Here is a 20,875-nt window from a genome sequence, read left to right on the forward strand (position 1 = left end):
ATCGATAAAAAAATCAGTTCTAATATAATTACATGCAATTCTTTTTCTTTTATAACAGTTACAATTGTTTTTTTTTTAAGGATTTTTGAGATTTTAGCTAGATTGATTTTAACTTTCTCCAAAACACATAATTTTCTATGAACTTTTCTCTTTTATCGTACATCAAAGAGCAAAATGTACTTTGTTTCTTACCTTATAATACTTATAAGTTCTATCGATTTGGGAATTGTACCTTGCTTTATTTTGTAATAAGTATAATTTGTCGATGAAAGTGATGAATTAGTTTCAACTTTTATGTAAAAAAAAAAAAAATACTCCTATTTAACAAAATAATCCTATTTTTTCGTATTTAAACATTTTCACTTCATTATTGAATCAAGTTTCATAAAATGGCGGTCTGACATTTTTGCATCGCAATTAATCTCGTCGGAATTGCAACTATTCGACAAGTTTTGGACTGGAGAACGATGTACACACCCGGGGCATCCATTATTGTAACACACGTGCGGCTATTCCTGTCACGAAGTGGACAGACAACGAGGTTGGCTTATGTGGTTGCACGAACCTGAACTAATGTTACATCGGTCATCCCCCTTTCCGTCCACTGTAACATTTATCTCCATCGGATTTATATGTCTGCAAAGAGAATAGTGGTTTCTGCTCTTATATTCCTCCATTTTCTATTAATTTGCAAAACAACTTTCGTGTTATCTCCATGATCGTAAATTCAACACAGCTTTTTAACAGTCAAAATTCACGATGCGAAATTCCCGAATCGAATTTCAGGATCACAATGTATTTTATTTAGAAGATTCAAACAATAAAATATTTGACGGATAATTTTACTTTGATTTAAATTGAGTGCATCTCTTTTCATTGCATTTTTACACAAGAAAAGAAACGAATGATATGTATATATGTATAATAACTCGCTAGATTAATTATTGCATCTCAATATTTTGTTTGATGTTAACTTCCAGAATTATGCGAGGAATGGGCGTTGGCGAATAGCCGCGAATGCGTAGAGGGTGGTAGTTCGGCGGGCACGACGCATGGGGAGGAATCTGAGGATACGTCCGAGGCGAGGTTCACCCTCAAATATTTGGGTAGTACCCTCGTCGAGACACCCTCGAGTGAGGAGGCTACGGCAGAAGCCATCAAGACCGTCATCACCATGGTGCGTATTCGAAATCTTTTCATGATTTACTTTCTAAGCTTAGTAACGTAGTTTGAAACAGCGATTATGGCTTCATTCTTTTTGTAATCGCAAATTGCAGTTTTAAAATTATTTTTTATTAAATTTATACAAATTTGTTTCAAATTTTTTTATGATTTATCCTTATTTTTTTATCTTATAAATCACATATCTTAAATAATTAAATATTATGAAATAAAGGATTGTATTATGTTGATTGGATTATCTAATTTGTGAATTCTGTCATATATTTTATTTAAATATTATATAATATTAAATTTTCATTTTCCTAATTTGAGAAAATTGTTTTTCTCATCTGAATTTTGAAAACTAATGATCCAGAAAAATATGTAATAATTTTGCATCATATTTTTTTATGTAATATATAAATTGTATTTTCTTTTCCGCGTATACAAAATGTATAAAATCATATTTGAATATAGAGATATTTCTTTGATCCATTTTTTTAACACAATTTACAACACATATTTACATTACGCTTACTGCGAATGTGTCTATAATATTTTGCGTTTAAATTATTAACAAATTTGACGTTTATCAAGCGGAGAGAAAGAGACAGAGAAAAAACGGGTTTGCCGTCCGCGCCGGAGATTGGCACTGTATTATTTATCGTCGAAATTATATCGCGCCGTAATTTACTTTAAACCATTTTCCGACGCGGCCGCTGTGAAGAGAATTTAATTGAAATTGCAAGGCACTAATTCCGCGCATAGCCACGAGTCCGTTAATAAAGCTAATGAAAATGAATCGTGATTACTTTGCGTCGCGTTCATTCGCCACTTTGTCTCTGTCACGGCTGACGAGGAATTCGTCTAATATTTTTTTTCCGTGCTTTATTGTTCAACAGCCTGCGAATGTTGTCGATTAGCTGGCGAAGTTTTTGTCAAATCATGAATACGTTTTCCAATCGTAGCTATTAATGCGCGGAATTCGGGAATTAAAAACATGCAGCAAAAAACGGGATGAAAAACGAATACGGAGAAATACATAAAAAGCGGCATTAATTAGAAACGTTTGATCCAACTTCCACTCATGTTAATTACGTTCGACTTTGTATGTGAAATATCGCAAACATTGTTTATCGTGTTTCCGATGAAATGAGTTTTACTTTACTCGTAAAATGCCGAATACGTGATGTTTAATGCTTTATTAAAAATAAAAATTGATTTAAAAAATAAAATTATTGCGACAAAAAATATTTGCAACAGATTTATCGTTTGATAGAGTTTTGAAAATTTTGAATACAGTCTTTGTATTAATAATTAATGTTAAAAACATTATATTAAATGTCATCTTTCTCTCTTTTTCTCTTCCTTTCTAACAAAATCATGTTATTAATTTGATAAGAGTACTACGAGAATTATTTAAAAATTGATTTTATCATGAATCAGATTGAATGAAGAAAATCGAATTCAGGAATGAGATAAAGTTTTATCTATTAGTTTCGATTTAATTTAGCAGATTTAAATCCTTATTGAATAACGTAATCAAGGAGGAAATAAATTTACGCGATTTAGCAACGATTCGAACATAATTAATTAATAACAAAACTTTGCGCGCCTCATATAATTCCAATTTCGAAGCGATTACAACTCATACCGAGAGATTACACGGACATCATCGCAGAAAGCGGAAGTGTATGATTATATGTACTTTAGCAATTTCCGAGATAATTATTAACAGGGAGAATTCAGTTCACATATGATGAAAATATGTCAGAGAATTTTGCACATTTTAATGATAAATAATCTATAATGTAATGCTTATAATAAATTTATATTTTATTATATATATATATATATATATATATATATATATATATATATATATACACATATATAACAGAAATATAAATATTATTTTTATGTATGATATATATATATATATATATATATATATATATATATAAAATCTTGCGATAAAAATTATTTAGAAGAGAAGAAGAGGAGAATTTCTCTCATTTACAATTTCCAAATAAATATAATTTATATTAAATTTATATAAAAAATATCGTATACAATTTATAAAATTATATAATATGCACAAAATATAATTACAAAAATCATTTACAAAATTCCAAAAATCTGACTGTAAATGCGAAACTGCAAGTCGGAACAATGTAAAACGTGGAGTACATTGCCCGGTTTGACTGTGTTCGTGTTGCCCTAAGCCGCTTCGCTTCAGACGCGGTTTTACTGCATCGCATCTACAATGCCGAACAAGAACCCTCGTCAGTCGGTTTTTGTGAACGGCGAGCTATATCTCGATTTGGATCGATTCGAAAGTTTCTCGACGTGCAATCGTATTCCGCGTCGAGAAACTTCCTGCTCATAGCCTGCGCTGCGCCTCGTCTTTGAGCGCTAAATGCCCCGTCGGACTTGTCTTCTCCTTTCTCATCGTCTTTTGTACTTGCGTAATTGCATCCATTATATTGTTAATTCCTTCTCGTAGCCATATTCCGTGTTCTGAAAGAGAATTCGCATATCCACGTCCTTTGTCAACTGTAGAAATAATAAATTTGTTTGCCTCTTTGAGTCTTTTATTAGAAAACGAACTTTCTTTTAGAAAGAAATTAATCGTACATATACAATTAGCTATGAAATATATTTCTCATAACATTCTTAAATGTGTTGTATTGTGTACGTCAATTAACTTTTAGACACTTTTGAGATGTTATACTTTAAGTTTCATCGACGGTTAAACATAGAAATAGTTTCATCTTTATTTCGAGATAATTTGCTCACTAATTAAAGTGTCGCGGTCGCGAAGTGGAAGATAATGTTGTTCGCGCGTCTAATAGCATCGTCTTGCCTCGTCGCGACCATAAAGGTAACTCTACGTAGTTTCCATCATGTAACTCTTGCCCGCAAGTTCTCGCTGATAATGGTATTTAGTGTTTCCGAGCAAGAAGCTTGCTGATACAAGATGCCCTAAATTACCGCCTGTCCTTTTAGATATAATTTGAATTAACAGACATGAGTCAGTGTTAATACATTTAAGTTGCTACTTGTCAATCAAAGAGGGACACCTAGAACGTTATGTTGTTATCAAATGAAAAAGCGACAAAGAGAGAACAATCTGTGAAAACATTTCGATATTGATTTTCTATTTAAAACGAGAAGATAATGGGCATTATCTTCTTAGATATTTAATTTATCGGAAAAGCACGGGAAAGCGCATTATATCTGGTTTCTCGCAACAAATAGCTGTCGAAAGCATGGTTGAATAAGTAGAAGCATTACGTTTGTTACGCTGGGAATTAAACGTGGTAATTATAAAATAAATGAAAAGGCAGATAGTGGCTATCGAGCCTCATTATCGTTACGAGGTTCTTCTTTTTCCATGAAAGAATTCGTTAATTTATCATGGAACTTTGTGTGCGATTATGTTTTTATGGATTTTATTCAGATACGAATTACAAATCTTGTTTCATTCAATTCTTCTGATAATTGCTGTTATTATTTTAATAGAAGAGGACAAAAGATTTAATTAAAGTTTCTTTCGGCTGACTTGTAAAATAATTTAGCAGATAATAATATCGTTAATATTATTACTAAATTGTAAATATGAAATTTAATAATTTAAGAAATTAAGGCTCTCAAGTGAAAATTACAAATTTTAAATAATCGCGGGTTAGTAAAAGCCAGACGCGGATGATAGACAATTTCATAGAAAAATAAGTTTTCCTGCTCATAGCATGAAATTTACTTGAGTTTATATGAAAATTTCTTTAAAATTAATTTTAATTAAAGATTTATAATAAATAATATCATTTATATATAATAATATATAATGTAATAAATAATAAAATTTATAATACAAGATTTGCCTTTGTAATTACTTTTTATATTTCATCATTATTTGTTCAACGATAATATCGATCAGATAAATTTAAATTATAGGAGGAAGAATCTCTCTCAATTTTTAAATATTTCCTATATTCACAAGTAATAATAATTGCGGCTGCTATCATATTTACTCTATCTATAAAATGTAGAAAATTTTCACCCGTAATATTCCTTCCATGTTCTTATTGTTAGTTCTTTTCATCAAAAGTCAGAACTCGAGACAAAAGTTTCAATATGTTTATACCAAATTAAATTGTTAATTTTTCACTCTCTTGAATATGTTAAATATTAGTTAATAGTCACATTTTCGAACGCGAATTGTATTATCATGAATCCCGGTTAATCAGATTGCTAAGTAGGGATTAAGCAAACGTGTATCCTTCCCCGATTAACGTATCCGCGACAGAAAGGTTTGTAGTGAGATTCGCTCGAGAATGGCGGGATTAAGGAACGTTTTGGAATTTCGCGCGATCGCGATTAAGACGGCGGGGATCTCTATGCGTTGGTTAAATTGTTAAATGGACCGTTTAATCCGTGTGAAGCTTGTAATTGCATCGTTATAGAGCGACGCGGAAGCTTACGATTTAGCGACGAGATATTTGATTTCTGAAAAAGGTAATCTGGGCCGTTGCATTGCTTTATTTTATTTTATTCAGGTTTACGCCTCGACCCTACCCTTGGAGGAACTCCCGAGCTACTCTAATAGTTGTTTTTGTAAACATCACCTTCTCTGCTCGAGCAAACGACGAAATTGTCTTACGAGATGAAAAAAATCTATAGAAATCTAATGTCAGAAATTTAATGTCTAGAAATCAGTGCGTGATGAATGTTCCGGATTATCCTTTTGAAATTTTGTAGTCAAAATTTTTGTGTAGAATTTTCATGATCGAGGAAAGGGATAGGAAGATGTGCTAATCGAAGACGTTAGAAAATAAATATAAAAAAGATTACTTTTTAATGAAACAATAATTAACCACTGTGGCAAACTTTTTTCTCTTCCTCTGCATATACCTTATAAAGATGTGAAAATTATTATTTCATGTAAAAATAGACTTAATTAATCAAAGAAATTAGAATAATAATTTCTATATAATTAGAAATTAAAGTATAAAGTTTGAAAATTGAACCGAATATGATATTTTATGGCGGGTATCATATTTTATATGCACATTTTTTTAATATTAAAATAAATATATATTTTATGAGACAGTCGTGAAATAAAGACTTAAAGATTATTTTAAAATTTTTAGTTATATTTTATTTTTTTAAACATTTTTTTTTTATTTTATCAGACTATATTACAAAGAAATTAATCGTGAAACGAATAATAGAGAACAAAGATACTCTTATGAAATTAAATTTTATCTGGTAATGGACGAAAGCTCTTGCACATGATAGCACTTTATCCTGTCTATTTCATTTGTTGCAGGCAAAAGCAAGCGGAAAAAAACTACAAAGGGTCTCTTTGGCTGTGAGTTTGAGAGGAATTAGAATGACGGACTTGACTACCGAAGAGGATCAGCTTCAAGTGTCAATATATAGGTATATATATGAAATTGGATTGAGATATAATCTAAAGATATAGAGAGAATAATATTACGTATAGCTCTTTTTTTAAGCAATAATAACGTCAATTAAAAAATCTTGCGCTGAACAAAATTCTATAAAATTACATTAAAATTTTTTTTGAGTATTTATTATTTGCGTGAAAATTGATGTTAAAGATTAATATTACAAAGAAATTCGAATTAGAATAAAATTAAAATTTGAAATGAGAATCAAAAAAGCAATCTGACATTCCAGTATAGGATTTTAATAAAAAGATCACTTAACACCAACTCACAAGTATTGATATCTATAGTTTTGATATTTACGATTCTTATGTTATTTGTTAATGAGTTTTAGCTTTATCTTGTCGCACAAAGGTAGGTCGCCTCCCTCGTTAATACAAAATATAAGTATTCTTATAATATATAATAAAATTTGCGCCTTTTTTCGGCTTTCCAATCTTTTCTAATTAAAAAAGAGAAATATGACATATTTCATTCAATGCGGCAAAAATATAACGGGAACACGACGAACGAAATGCAACGATAAATAATTGTTTTTCGCGGTACATGCGCGATTGAAATTTTAATCGCGCCGAATGAAACTCGTTTGCTACATATTTTGCCGAGAGCTACCTAACCGCGACAAATTATATTCGATATACATACGTATGCATATACATGTATACATATATGCGATGAAGAGTTGCATCGACAACTCGATGTAATGACGACATGATGTGACGACGCGGTGATGACGCAGCGAGCGTCGCGATATGCGACGAGCGCGATTTTGTTGCGGGAAATTATTGACGCGGCTATTTCCGATCCGTTACTCTGGTGCAACCTCTCTTTATCGCTCTCATCGGGTCACCGTTTCGATTTGCAGATTGCGAAATTTTCAATCTCATTAATGGTCTCGAGAGGATTACGAACGTTTGGCGGCAATGATGATTTCGTTACGCTTGATTCGCGTTTTATGTAACGTATATAATATTTTTCAGCCACCGTAACAAATATTCTTATATATTTATTTATAATTTATATATTTTTAAATTTTATTTTAATATCTTAAATGGATTTTCAAGACTATTTTTTATTTTATTTTCAATTTATTTAAATCTTTATACAGGACATTTTGGTACACTAGTGCATTTAATTACATTTTTGTGAAATTGATTGAATTTAAAAGAATTCGAATTTCACAATCAAGATTAAATGTGCCTTTGGCTTTCTCTCTCAATTCGAAATATCGATTTAGAAGACCGTCATGTGTGAATGTATGTTTGTTTTTGTTAAAAAAAAAAAAATCAATTTATATTTACAAGTTTAGTTTATGTTCATAAATACATATCGCATTAATCAAGAATGAGTCTACGGTTGAATAAATGTATAAAAAATTAAATATTGCTCGCCCGGATGGATACATATAATATAATACATAAGATCTATGTTACTTACCAATATATCAATCGAATGCAGTGTCTGTGATAAAAAAAAAAAAAACAAAGTCGCAAAGAGACCCGTTTCGAAAGAAAGTCTCGCCGAATTTCCGCGCGACGCGAATGAATGGATAAACTTTTTTCGCCCTTTCGCGATAATGATCCCGCGGACTCGTTACACCGGCCGCGTAATTCTGGACGAGGTCGACCAGAACGAGGTTCCCATTGTTAACTCGCCGCCGGGCTCTGTTTCCGCTTGCGCATAATGCGCTCGGAGGTGTACCGAAGTGGCGAACGAGAAATTTCACAGGGGCGTGAGATAAAAAGAAAGAAGGAAAAAAGAACGTGGGGTGACGGGTCGGTTATAAATTCCTTTAACCTTCTCGCTATTTGGCGCCGTTAACGGCGTGTTAATTAACCGGCGTGCAAAGACGCGAGGCTGAATAAAATTAAGCCGCTGGATTAAGAGCGTTGAAGGGCATTATTTTGGGGCCGACGGTATTATCGGTTGCCGTCAGTAATACCGTAACTTAGAAACTCTGAAAAAGAGGAAAGGAACGTTGAAGAAAAAAAAAATGAGAGGAGGAGAAGAAAGAATAGGAAAAAGAAAATTAATGTTCTAGAAAACGAAGTATCACGTACGGAAAAAAAGAAAAAGATTATTTGATCATTTCGCGCAAGGATTCATTCTATGTGTGTGTGTGTGTGTGTGTATTCGTACTTATTTCATTGCCATTTTATACAATAAATATTTAAAAATTAAATATTTAATAATTAAAAACATTTTAAAAATTATATAATTATTATATTTTTGCACATAAAGTGTATGTATATTAACATAAACCAAACATGTTACGTAAGATAAGGGATAAAAATGCTTCAGTGCGTCCTCTCCCGAGTTCCTTTCTAAAACGTCAGTTATATCACTGTATCCGTTCTTTTAAAAGGGTTCGCGATGCATCCCGCACACACACATTGCCTCCTTTACATATTATATTATTCTCACTTTCCTTGCGGAATTTTGGATCTGCCCTCCAGCAAATTTTCGGCTATTGTACACCAAGCGAACATTCTACGATGCGACATAAACGGAAGAAGCTGCCGCCGCAAGCGTTGTGTATCCTGCGTTATATAAATATGAATTTAGGATATGCATAAAAAGTTGCGTAAAACGCTAAGATTATCACCATGAGGATGCTGCATGTATTGAGATATGTATGAGAACGATATCTTTTAATCTCCTTAAAAAATACACATAAGAAAGAAGGTATTTTTGATAGAAAAAATAAATTCTTACACTGTATAACATAATTCGGATCTCGTTATCAATTTGTTCCAGGATCTCGTATTGCTCGGCGGATGCGACGCACGATCATGTGTTCGCGTTCATCGCGACGAATCTGAACGAGACGATGGAGTGTCACGCGTTTCTCTGCCCCAAGAGGAAAATGGCACAGACAGTGACACTGACTGTGGCACAGGCCTTCAACACGGCTTATCAGGCGTGGCAGTTGTCGCAGTCCGATTCCAGGATCCATCACGCGCGAGATAAGAGTCCTCCTTCGACGGGCGACAAGACTGGTGAGGAAGCTTTTCATAATAATAATATTACACTAAAATCGATTGTTATAATCTTTTAAGACGACATAGAAATTTTCTCGTAAAAATGCAAGAAAAAAAATAAGGAAAAATTGTAAAAATAGAGGAAGTAAATACGATTAAAAGGTCTTAATTTAATAAAGGATGTTAAAGGAAAATTAAAATCTTAAAAAAAAACTTGTTAATTATATAATTAGAAATTTAAATAATATTACAAATTTTCTACATAAGTTATATGTAATCATTAAATGAGATAAAGTTGGAAGCTTTTTAAAACACAAGTTACGCGCGATTAGAACTTGAGGAAAAATTAAATATATTCATCGTCAAATGAATAGAAATGGAGTCTTCTCTCGTTTTTCTGCAATTCGCAAAAGTTGCTACTTGCTTTAATCTGGAGCGGATTTGTGCGAGCGGGGATATAAAGAGGTGGCTGCCACGATGATCGTGAAGTGCAGTGCCTATATGGGCTTTGCACTTAACCCGCCGAGAGTACGGATATTGCGGGGTACTTCCTGGCACTGAGCGAGAGAGCCAGGAAATTGTGCGTTAATATTGGGGGTAGCGCACACACTCTGCAACAATGAAAAATATTGTAATTCCACTTTTGGACATTCTCAGTTATAATCCTCTTTCTTTTTAAGTATAGAAAGTAGAAAGTATTATATAATTCTAATTCGTGTAATTTTATGCTTATTTAATAGATCGTTGTTCTGATATAAAATGATAAACGAAACACGATAGAGAAAAGAAAATTATTGCAAAAATAATTCTCTCCTGAAAATTTACAATTTTTTACTTTTGTTGAGTATTTCTCATTGGTGCTGTTCTCAATTTTTCATTGCTAACATAATATATAAGATGCACATTGATATAACACATTTATGTTGAAAATATAGATATACTAGATTAAACTGATATTCTCTTAATTCATCAATTTAATTCACGCTGTATATTGCAAAAGCTAGTTTATTGATTTTTAGATTAGTTTTCCAAGGATTTTATTTTATAGATATTGCATGGAAATATATCACTTTTAAATATTGCATCGAATAATGGAGGGTGCAGAGCTTTAGAAAGGTTTATGTAGCTGATGCTTTATTTTAAATATAAATATTTATTTGTATTAATCTGCGCGCTAAAAAATTAATTTGCATTTTTCAGATCTTTTCATCGTGATATTTCATAAACCATATTTTTGTCGAATCTCTCTACATATAACAAAAAATTGTTGTAAATTTTGAATCTTCTTTCAATTCGAGAACCAAGATTTTTTAATAGAAGTTTTAACACGTGAACAATATTCAAATTATAAACAATTCAAACAATAAAATAATTTTTACTAATCCAACATTTAAAATGAAAGTGAATAATTTTCATGTATATTTATTTACACAATTCTATCTTTCTATTATCAATTTATTCGGAAATAATATAGATATACTTTCTGTAATACATCTGTTCGATATCGTCTAATTATTTGAGCTGCATCTTTGATTCCAGATAACAATGAGAAAAAGAACGCCAGCGAGATAAAAACCACCACCGGCAAGATCAACGAACAAAATAAGCAGAACGGTCAACAACGGCGTAATGAAAGCCAGAAGAATTTATTAATTGATCTGTCAAATGATCCTAAACCGGCAGGAAACTCATGGGTGAGTGATAAAATGCGAGAATCTCTCTCTCTCTCTCTCTCTTTGACACATCAGTGTCATTGCTGGCGCCCATTAAAAACTAATCTAAAAGATCCGATTGTAAAGCGATAATTCCATGGCCTTTGATCTCTTTGCCGTTGCTGCAATAGCGACGATGTTCTACTTCGTGTTGCTATATTTATAAGCCTCTCGCTATTAATTTACTTAGGAAATCTACAGCCCCAAAAAATTTTGTTCGATATTTTCTAAATCAATTAAATCGGAAAACTTTATATTTTTATACATGCTATAATTTTATTCATTATCACTGATTAAAATATTCGTAATATACTTGTTATATGTATTCGTATATATTCTTGAAGAATTATGAAAGAAAAATGTTATACATTATATTATACAAAATATTATATAATATATCTATCGCTAACTCTTCCATATTTTCTATATCGAAAATATGGAAATGTATAAAAAATTCTAATTGTAGAAATAATTTTATATCTGAAAAAAGTTTTAACCTACTAATAATAACATTAAATAATTATATAATAATCGTTATTATTTTCAATTTATAATTACTAATGAGAAAAAATAAGATCGATCAGATAAAAATTTATTGATTAGCGTGAATTGTTTGCTTGTTTCAGGTGTGCTTTGAGGAGGACTCGGACGCGAAAAAAAACCAGAAGAAAAGCGCAGTGGTCAACAATAGTATTCCTATGACCACGCTTAGGCACCATACAACGGCGTCCACCCCGGCTCATCATGTGGTGCCCCGACCGAATGCCGGTTTCAAGGTGCAGAACGCCTGGGGTGAATCCAGATCGGTCGATCTCATGTGCTCGTAGCAGGCAGGATAGCCGGCGGCCGACAGCTTCAGGGATGTGCCGTTAATCACAGGCCTCTGGAAGCATCTTTCGAACAACGGCCAGGCCAAAAAGACTAACGGCAGTCATTAAAGATCCTCCAGCCGAACTGTCCTAGCTTCCTATCACGAATTTAGACATGAAGAAATGAGGATGCTTGCCGATAATCCATATTTTTAGCGAATGCCGCTAAAGAAAGACAGCGGAGACGTGACACAGTGATGTCTATCTTGTGTGATGTAATATTAATGAGACTATATTAAGTCCAAGTGAGGTTTCTATATCAGCTGAGGGAACGAAGAAATGGCTGCGCGGATGATTTTTATTCGATATAATAACGGCGATGCTGATTTTTAAAGAGGACCAACCCGCAGTGAAAAAAGCGGTAATCGGGGTGAGATCAATTTGCAATGGATTTTGTATAACGCGTATATATACATATACATATAAACCTGTGCCAATTACTTTACACATACATATCGCACAAACATCAGTGAAAGAGAATATAAGAATGTCGAGATATACGCGCTTTTTAATTGTTGTTAATAGTATTAACTCTGGAAATTAGATTAAAAATAGTCGTAAACTCTCTCGCGCTTTCAGAAAATAAAACTTCAAAGAGAGATCAGCGTATTAAGACTACTTTTCAAGGTTTGCCAAAGAATTAAAAATCTCGATGCAAAAATTGGATAAATTCGTTATTAAATCAATTTCTTTTAATTTTTTTAAAAAAGTTGATATAATCTTTAACTAAAATTTTTTTAAATAAAAGATATAATTATAATAAACACGTCTAAAAAATTTATAAAAATTATAAAAATTACTACAAAATAAATAATAAAAATACAATAAATAAGTTATAAGATTTTATAAGAATTATAAGATTAAATAGATAGAGTATTTATCTGATTTTTATATTCATTTTTATATTTTTTGGTATCTTTATTGATGTTTCATTTATGTCAGATTTCTCTGTTTTTCTCACACAATTACATATTATATAAATATACAATTAATTCTTGAGGGTATAATTCATGTGAGTATACTTAAAGCTTTAATGCTAAAAATGCGTCCCGTCCAAATTTGAAAATATCGCTGCCACATTTTAACCCCGGGTATTTTGAATATTTTACATCTACGACATAGTATGCGAATAAATTGTTTGAAAACAATTTTTTTAGTGAATCCTTGTCACGTAAAAATGCGCATTCCAGAGTTAATACCTATTTGTTATTTTTGTTAAAAAAACTTCAACTTTTTATCTACACGAATACACAAAACGCGAAGAATCGAGAAAACACCAAATTTCATAGATCGATTCCCTATTACGGATGCTGGATAGAGATAATCCTTTACGTAATCGTTAATAATTGAACCTTTGATTGAATAGCTGGACTATTTCTTATTGTTAGCTAAAGTTCTCGTTAAAGTTTCCTACAAGAACAAAGTTTAAAGTAAACGTAGCCATTTAAACAGATTTGAAAAAACTGCATTATTTTCAATACACTGTTGGCGTAATTTGTGATTTTTGTAAACTCATTTCTGTTATTTTCTCTCATATTTAAAGAGGTCAAATTGATGAACAACTTTTCTTGCGCACTGATGATGACACAATTTCATTGATAGCGTCGACGGATTAAAGAGCGATTGCTATCGAATTATCGCAATATTTGTATATGATATATTAAGTGTGAATGTGTTGATATACTATGTTACGAATAAATGTGCGCGTATCATAATTAGTAGGGCATAATAATGCCGTTAATAATCGAGGGGAGTATGTTAACTTGATTTAGCATTAACTATATTGATATTTAATTTATCAATTGTTAAACCGTAAATATATCGTATTTCTGGTTGTAAATCGTATATATAATTATCACGATTACATGACATCGGACAATTCAAGTCCTCATTTCGCAATAATGTGTTATTGTCGATTCGGTAATAATATTTTCGAAATAATAATTTGATATTTTTTACCGCACGGTCGACATAGGGCTGTGTTCGTTTCCGAAAAAAAAAGATATAACAGATATAGTACATATTATATAGTAACGTACTGTTCATTAGTCGATGTTATATCATCAAAGAACGACGTTTTTAAACTATCACTAAATCAAATTACGTCGATTCTAATATAATTGTTCTGATGGAAAGTTTTGAATAGATTCACGGAATTTATCACCAGATGATATGAAATAATTAAAATGCTCATTTTTTTTTAATTATAAGTCATATTAATCTCTTTGAGAGAGAGAGAGAGAGAGAGAGAGAGATCAAAGTTTTTATACAAAATTTTTCGTTATCTTTATTAAGATAAAACATTTCTTTTAAGATTTTTATTTTAAGATAAAACATTGAATTTTATTGTAAAATATTTTTTATCTTTATATAAATATTTTTTTTACAAGAGAATTGTTACATTAAAAATTATATTATTAGAAATATATTATTAAAAATATTGTTTTTCTTTAAAACATAAGAAATTTTAAAATCGTCTTTTATGTAAAATCTCGAAAGTTTTTGTTCCATCGTTATTATAATTAAAAATTATCAGAGTTGTGAGTTGTCAAAGCAAACATTTATAATCAAGAAGGGATTAAGATGGCTTTGTATTATTTTATCCCGTATAGATCAGATGATATATCAGCTGACTAAACTTAAACGTTCAAATGTATGCTGATAATCATCTCGAAACACGCTACGATAATTCCATTATTCTATGCTGCGCATTAATAGCAAACAATCATTGCACTTATATTTACCACAGAAATGTTTAAATTTTTTGCGCTAAATGTTCGTAGTTCGTAAGCAGCACGAATCAAATATACGTATACATATCCGATGTATGTCTTGTGAGAATTTATCCCAGAAAAAAAAGTAATCATCCTCTTTGCGATCCTTACGATGAAATCAAATCAATTAATTCCGCTTTATGCGCACATGCGCGACTAATCCTCTATCAATATTAATAATTCTAGTTTACATTCGCGAAATTATACAGAAATTACGTTTGCACGTTTTATTTTATTGACACAAGCTAACAATTATTGTCACAAGATAATAGCGTGATCAGAAGTCATCGAAGTATATAGATCTGTTTCTCGAGCAAGGATAAGATAATACGCAGTACCAAAGAAAAAAAGCAATATGCTTTAACAGAAATTTATTGTTCCAATACATCACGAATGTAAATTGTGAGAAGGAAGATAGTCTCTCAAATGTTCCGGTAAGTTGAGAAGAAGCAAATATTACGTACACGAGGATAATCTCCATACTTTATGTGTTTATTTGCATTACTTTTTTAGATAATTTTTCCTTAGCCAATTTATATGTCGTCATATATAATATATATATATATATATATATATATATATATATATATATATCTCATAATTTTTTATCTTTTTAATTTTTTGATTTATAAAAATCGAAAATGGTTACTTTTGAACGATAGATCCTTTTTTTTCAATCGAAGGATCTATCTCAATCATCCCTTTCGGACTAGTGACGCGAAACAAGCACATCTAGAGAAGAAATTTTTCTCTAACGAGGGAGAAAGATGGATAGTATTTCTATAAAGTTTCCTAATATTATAACTATAAGAATGATTAGAAAATATTCTGAGAATTTTTGAAATATTTTGAAATAATTCTGAGGAATATTCAAATACAAATTCCTCCAAAGAATTCTAAAAATATTTGGAAAAATCTCAGAATTTCGGTGGATATATATGTACAGATTTGCACAAATTCCTTGCTATATATAGTTATGTAATATTATACAAACGCGCTTTTATAAAATTCGTAATGACAGATTTTTTTCTCGAAATATTCGTAGAATATTTTCTCATCTCGCGTCAACAATCCAATCTACGATTAGTAATATGAAAAGTCCTCGTGTCCGCGCTTTGAAGATTCCTTGACGCTTAATTATCGATGGCAATATATGTATATATATAATGCTGCCGCTAATTAAAAGCGTCGGCAGACGGCGTGTACATATTGTATATGTAATACATTACACTCTGTATTACAAACGCCATTTTTTCTCTCATACATTCTGTCGCTTACCTTCTCATATAAATACTTAATCACTACTCCTTATATGCAATACTTATATCTCTAATCACTATCTCCTCGTCTCTGCTGAAATTGGTGTTTAATATCGAACATGCCGTACGAGAACCACAATTTCGCGATAAAGACAAATATTAAAAAATAATTGCACTCCACGCTAAACGATTTCTTATCAATCTAGCGTAACAATAACAATACAATAATAATAAATTTATCGCATAAAACTACATAACTCTCTCTATTATCGTAAAAGAATAATCTCTATCTCTCGCTCTCTTTCTCTCTCGATAAATTATCCTTCTAAAATATTCCGTATGTGCGCAAAACAAATGCATGTACAAGATGTAAAGTAATACGTATAAAATCTCGTCTTCTCGATGGGAACTCTCAAAATCGCAAAAATGCAAGAGAACAGGATGATCGTATCCTACGAAACTCTCGTACGGCAATCAAACGCACCAAATTTGCCTAGCGTATTCACAATACAGAGAGTGTGTCACGTAAATTAATTCGGTCATATATTCTTAAAATATACAAAAAAAAAAAACTTAATTCAATTGCGATTCTCGAAAAATAAGAAACCTTTTTTTTGTTATACACACTCAAATAAAGCAATCAGGCTATTTTTACGCGACACATCATGCATAATGTGCTCGAGAAATAGAGTATAATTAAAAAAAAAAATATATAAATAATAATATAACGGAATAAATAATACTCTGATTTTTTTATATAGTTACGATAGTTTCAATAATTTAATTTAATAAAGTATATATTTGAGATTTTGTTAGTATACTGAATAAAATATAACAATATATATTTTATAATTATATTTTGTTTTGATTATAATAATAATTATAAGTTAATATATCGATGAAATTTAACTCCTGTAAATTGTGACTTATATTTCTTTTTCGGGAGCACGTTGTATTATTTTCTCTGTCTTAAATTATCTTAGGTATTCTTAATTATTCGATAATAGTAATATTATATGATACAACGTTTTCTTTAAGCTACACTGAAATATTATCTCGAACCGTTTTTCCTTTGCACGTTCACTTCTGCTTGTTTTTCATTTTCGTTCGGTAACAAATTATTATTAAGTCGCGAGACAAAGAATATTCAAGCTAATTCTTATAAAATCTCTCAACAAAATTACATCTTAGCTATGATTTATTCTGAATTATCCTCCTCGGACTTTTTTTTATTCTGTTTAAAGTTACCTGTCTTTTATCGAAACACAAAATTATTTTATATTTTGTATTTTTATTCATTATTTATCAAGTTTTTCTTTTTTATACTATTTCTGTATTGAATTTAACTTTGATATTAAATAATAATAAATTTCAAGACTAAAACAGGATAGGCAAATAAAAAAAACAACAAAAAAGCAACAATTGTTATGTATGTATAGTTTTATTTTTTTCTCTTTTTTCTTATTTAATGCAATTTTAAAAATCATTTTTTTTCACAACTCTTAATCGATTTCTTTTCTTAAGAATGTACGCAATATTTCCTAATATTTTTTAACAAAAAAATCTCTTTTATATATTCAATTTCAAAAGAATAAGTAATAACTCAAATGATTTTCATTTTATGTTCGAGGAGATAAAGTCAGATTACGCAAAAACAAAACGAACTGATTACATATTTACATATCGGATAACAGCATCGGAATGTTTAATCACAGGAACGGTGATAAAAGAAACGTATCTAACGCATATTCAATATTTCGCGCATATCTCATATTTTTTCGATCGGAATTTTCATGCATGTGCCACTTCGTATAACGCAAACATCTATTGAATCCTGTCTCAAGCAATTCTGAAAATCCCTTTATCACTTCGCATTTACGATATTCTCGCTTGAAAAGAAAAGCAAACCATATAAATTAAATTAATTAAGACGCATTTGTTAATATTTTTTTCATTACATTTATATTGACTAAAAAAAATATGAGAACACATAGTTTATTTTGCTATCGCCAAAAAGTTGAGATCAATGTTCAGTTGAAAATTTTAACACAGTTTATCAAAGCTAAATGCGAAGTAATAAGTCGGATAGCTTTAAAAAGCAGTTGGATGGATTCGGAGAATTTGGACGAGGGATAAGTATCGATCGATTGCGATTGATTGCGCAACGCGAAAGGAAAAGAACGTTAATTATACCGCTCGTCATCATGAGTCTGTCCTCCTAAACTTCTTTTATCATGATTCTTTTAGCCGCCGAAAGATGCATTACTCACAGCCCGTGCTCTTGTTTGCGCTTAATGCTTAAGTATGCTTGTCCACACATGAACGTGAAGCTTCACACATGTCTCACTATGCTCTATGACAAGACGTGATATGTTAGTGTATTCTAAGTCTTGACTGCGCTCGCTATCGTCTCGCGTATATCCAAATGGATTTTGATCACACACATTCAGTAGTATATATTCATGTTATTTCGAAACGTATAATTATCTAATTGTGTAAAGAAGTTAATTTTAAGAGCAAATTATATAAATATCAGTTACTGTTGATCGGAGTTAATAAAATAATTTATGTTTTATTAGCCAAGAATTCATTAAAGTTGTACGATTACTTCTCTTAAGTTTATTCTTGTTTCAAATGATTCTTCATTTCTTTCTGATTCTCTTTCTTTTCTACAAAACTTGATAATTGGTTAAATTAAAATTAAATATTTGTCTGACGTTAGTTAGAAACTGCTTATTTGAGATATTGCTACAACTAAGTCTGAAAATCAATCCATGTCTTGGAAGAAAAATAACATTCTTATTGAAGAATTCTTACATCTTACCTTGAGGCAAATAGGCAACTCTATTTCATATCTAATTGTAAGTATTCATATCTAATTGTAAGTATACGCGAGCAAAATGTGTGTATTTTCGCTTACTGTCAAACAATTAAGTACCATTTCTTCATTTCACACAATGAAACGCTCGCGCTCATATTGACTGAAAAATCAATCCCTCGCAATGAAGTTAACTGATAATTTACATTTCCGTAAAAAAATAAGCTCCAATTCCACCTTGAGGACTCAAGTTACGAATTTAGAACGTGTTCGGATCAAGGTTTAACGAGTGACACGTGACCTTGAAAAGTTATTCGAAACCTCTCGCGTTACGTCTCGCGTGATTAGCTTACGAGAAACTTTATCCGCGACATTATTCTCCCTCCTGTATATTCTCTTATTACGCACTCTAATCCACTCTATCTTTAGAATATCATACGGTAGTTCCTCGTTAACGCGGGAGAGTAGGAAGGTCATCTTTGCTAACTCTCAAATTGCATTAATATTCAAAACGAATTACTTGTTGACTCATTATTAGCAGGCTATTGTACGATTTCTTAATTCATTCCGGATTGCTTTTTTCTATTCGCTAACGAGACAACATACCGTGCATGATCGTCTAACGATGAATAGGAGACATATAAGCCGTAAAAGTGGAAGCTCTCTAAAGTTCCCTCGAGCGACGATAGTTTGCTTTGTGTATACTATAATATCGTGGCTTGACTTTAAGAAAGATACTGGAGCTCCTCATTCTCTCGGCTTTTTCCTCGTATTTTCTATTTCTTTCTCTTTCGCGCTACTTCTCGCACATCACATACATACATACATACACACACACACACATTCTCTCCTTTGGCACGTCAGCTCGTATGCTACTCTCTACTCGCTCTCTAACCTATCGTCACGATAAAAAAATATGAGGAATAAAAATATATCACGTAACAACATCCTCTTCCCATGGGAGGAGGAACAAACTGAGCGCGAGGCTCTCAACGCACCGGCAAGATACTCGACAACTCCCATATGAAAGCATTTTTCTCCTCTTCGTAACCCCTAACACTTGCGCTCTAGTTTCGCATTAATCTTTCAGCGTCTCCTGTGCGCCCCAAACTTCTCAAAACTTTTAATTTTATGGAATATCTTCCTTAATAATACAGTATGCAAATGACATATTTTTTCTTCTTATTAATTTTCTCACCTTTTTGATCGAAGGCAAGAAATATCAAAATCTCCGATAAAACATGGATGGCGTAAGAATAATTGGAGATTTTAAATACAGAGAGGTCATATCATTATATGGCATCTCTTTTAATTAAAGATTATGAAATCTTATAGAATGTTCCTCATTATTCTCATTTTTTTTCATTACTCATTACTCGAGCTTCTTACTTTCAATCGCATTATGTATCGAGCGTACCATAAATGTCTGCAGTTAGATCAGTTAAGAATACAAATAATCGATGCATTCGGAACCTCGTCTTTTCGTCAATGAATTGGTATTTCCATGCAAGAGGAACGCTACGCTTCTCTTGCAAACATATTTTGCGCGAATGATTTTTGTCTTTGATATTGTTTCATTGATGAAATGCAAGCTCCAGAGAGCGTTCTCGCAACACGATCGTATTGATCTTGCTACTAGGGGTAAACTTGGCGCGTAGGAGCCTTCAACCGAGCCAGGGTAGCCATCAGCTGGGCTGTGGCGGCGTCAGTCTCACCAAGAGCCACGTGTACAATTTTGGCTTCCGCTTATCACTCAACTCGTACTGCAGGTTGGCTAGCCCGTCAGTGGAAAACCTCTTTTTGCCTGTTTTCAGGAACTCATACCTG

General features: G+C 31.7%; 2 protein-coding genes across 9 annotated transcripts in view; one reads left to right on the forward strand and one right to left on the reverse strand.

The window, feature by feature from the left end:
- The window catches only part of LOC126859036 (low density lipoprotein receptor adapter protein 1-like), a 65,516-nt gene extending 50,495 nt beyond the window's left edge, over positions 1–15,021 (forward strand). For all 3 annotated transcript variants that reach the window (XM_050609938.1, XM_050609946.1, XM_050609955.1), the window contains 5 exons: positions 981–1,177; positions 6,494–6,606; positions 9,393–9,634; positions 11,156–11,310; positions 11,955–15,021. In XM_050609938.1, the coding sequence (XP_050465895.1) occupies positions 981–1,177; positions 6,494–6,606; positions 9,393–9,634; positions 11,156–11,310; positions 11,955–12,155 (908 nt within the window). In that variant the 3' untranslated portion in view covers positions 12,156–15,021. The remainder of the gene's footprint in view (positions 1–980; positions 1,178–6,493; positions 6,607–9,392; positions 9,635–11,155; positions 11,311–11,954) is intronic.
- Positions 15,022–15,325: 304 nt separating this feature from the next.
- LOC126858902 (beta-1,4-N-acetylgalactosaminyltransferase bre-4-like) overlaps positions 15,326–20,875 on the reverse strand; it is a 100,112-nt gene continuing 94,562 nt past the window's right edge. For all 6 annotated transcript variants that reach the window (XM_050609618.1, XM_050609607.1, XM_050609597.1 and 3 more), the window contains one exon: positions 15,326–20,872. In XM_050609618.1, coding sequence (XP_050465575.1) covers positions 20,734–20,872 — 139 coding nt within the window. In that variant the 3' untranslated portion in view covers positions 15,326–20,733. The remainder of the gene's footprint in view (positions 20,873–20,875) is intronic.

This window comes from Cataglyphis hispanica, chromosome 1, assembly GCF_021464435.1.
Source record: "Cataglyphis hispanica isolate Lineage 1 chromosome 1, ULB_Chis1_1.0, whole genome shotgun sequence".
NCBI lineage: Eukaryota > Metazoa > Arthropoda > Insecta > Hymenoptera > Formicidae > Cataglyphis > Cataglyphis hispanica.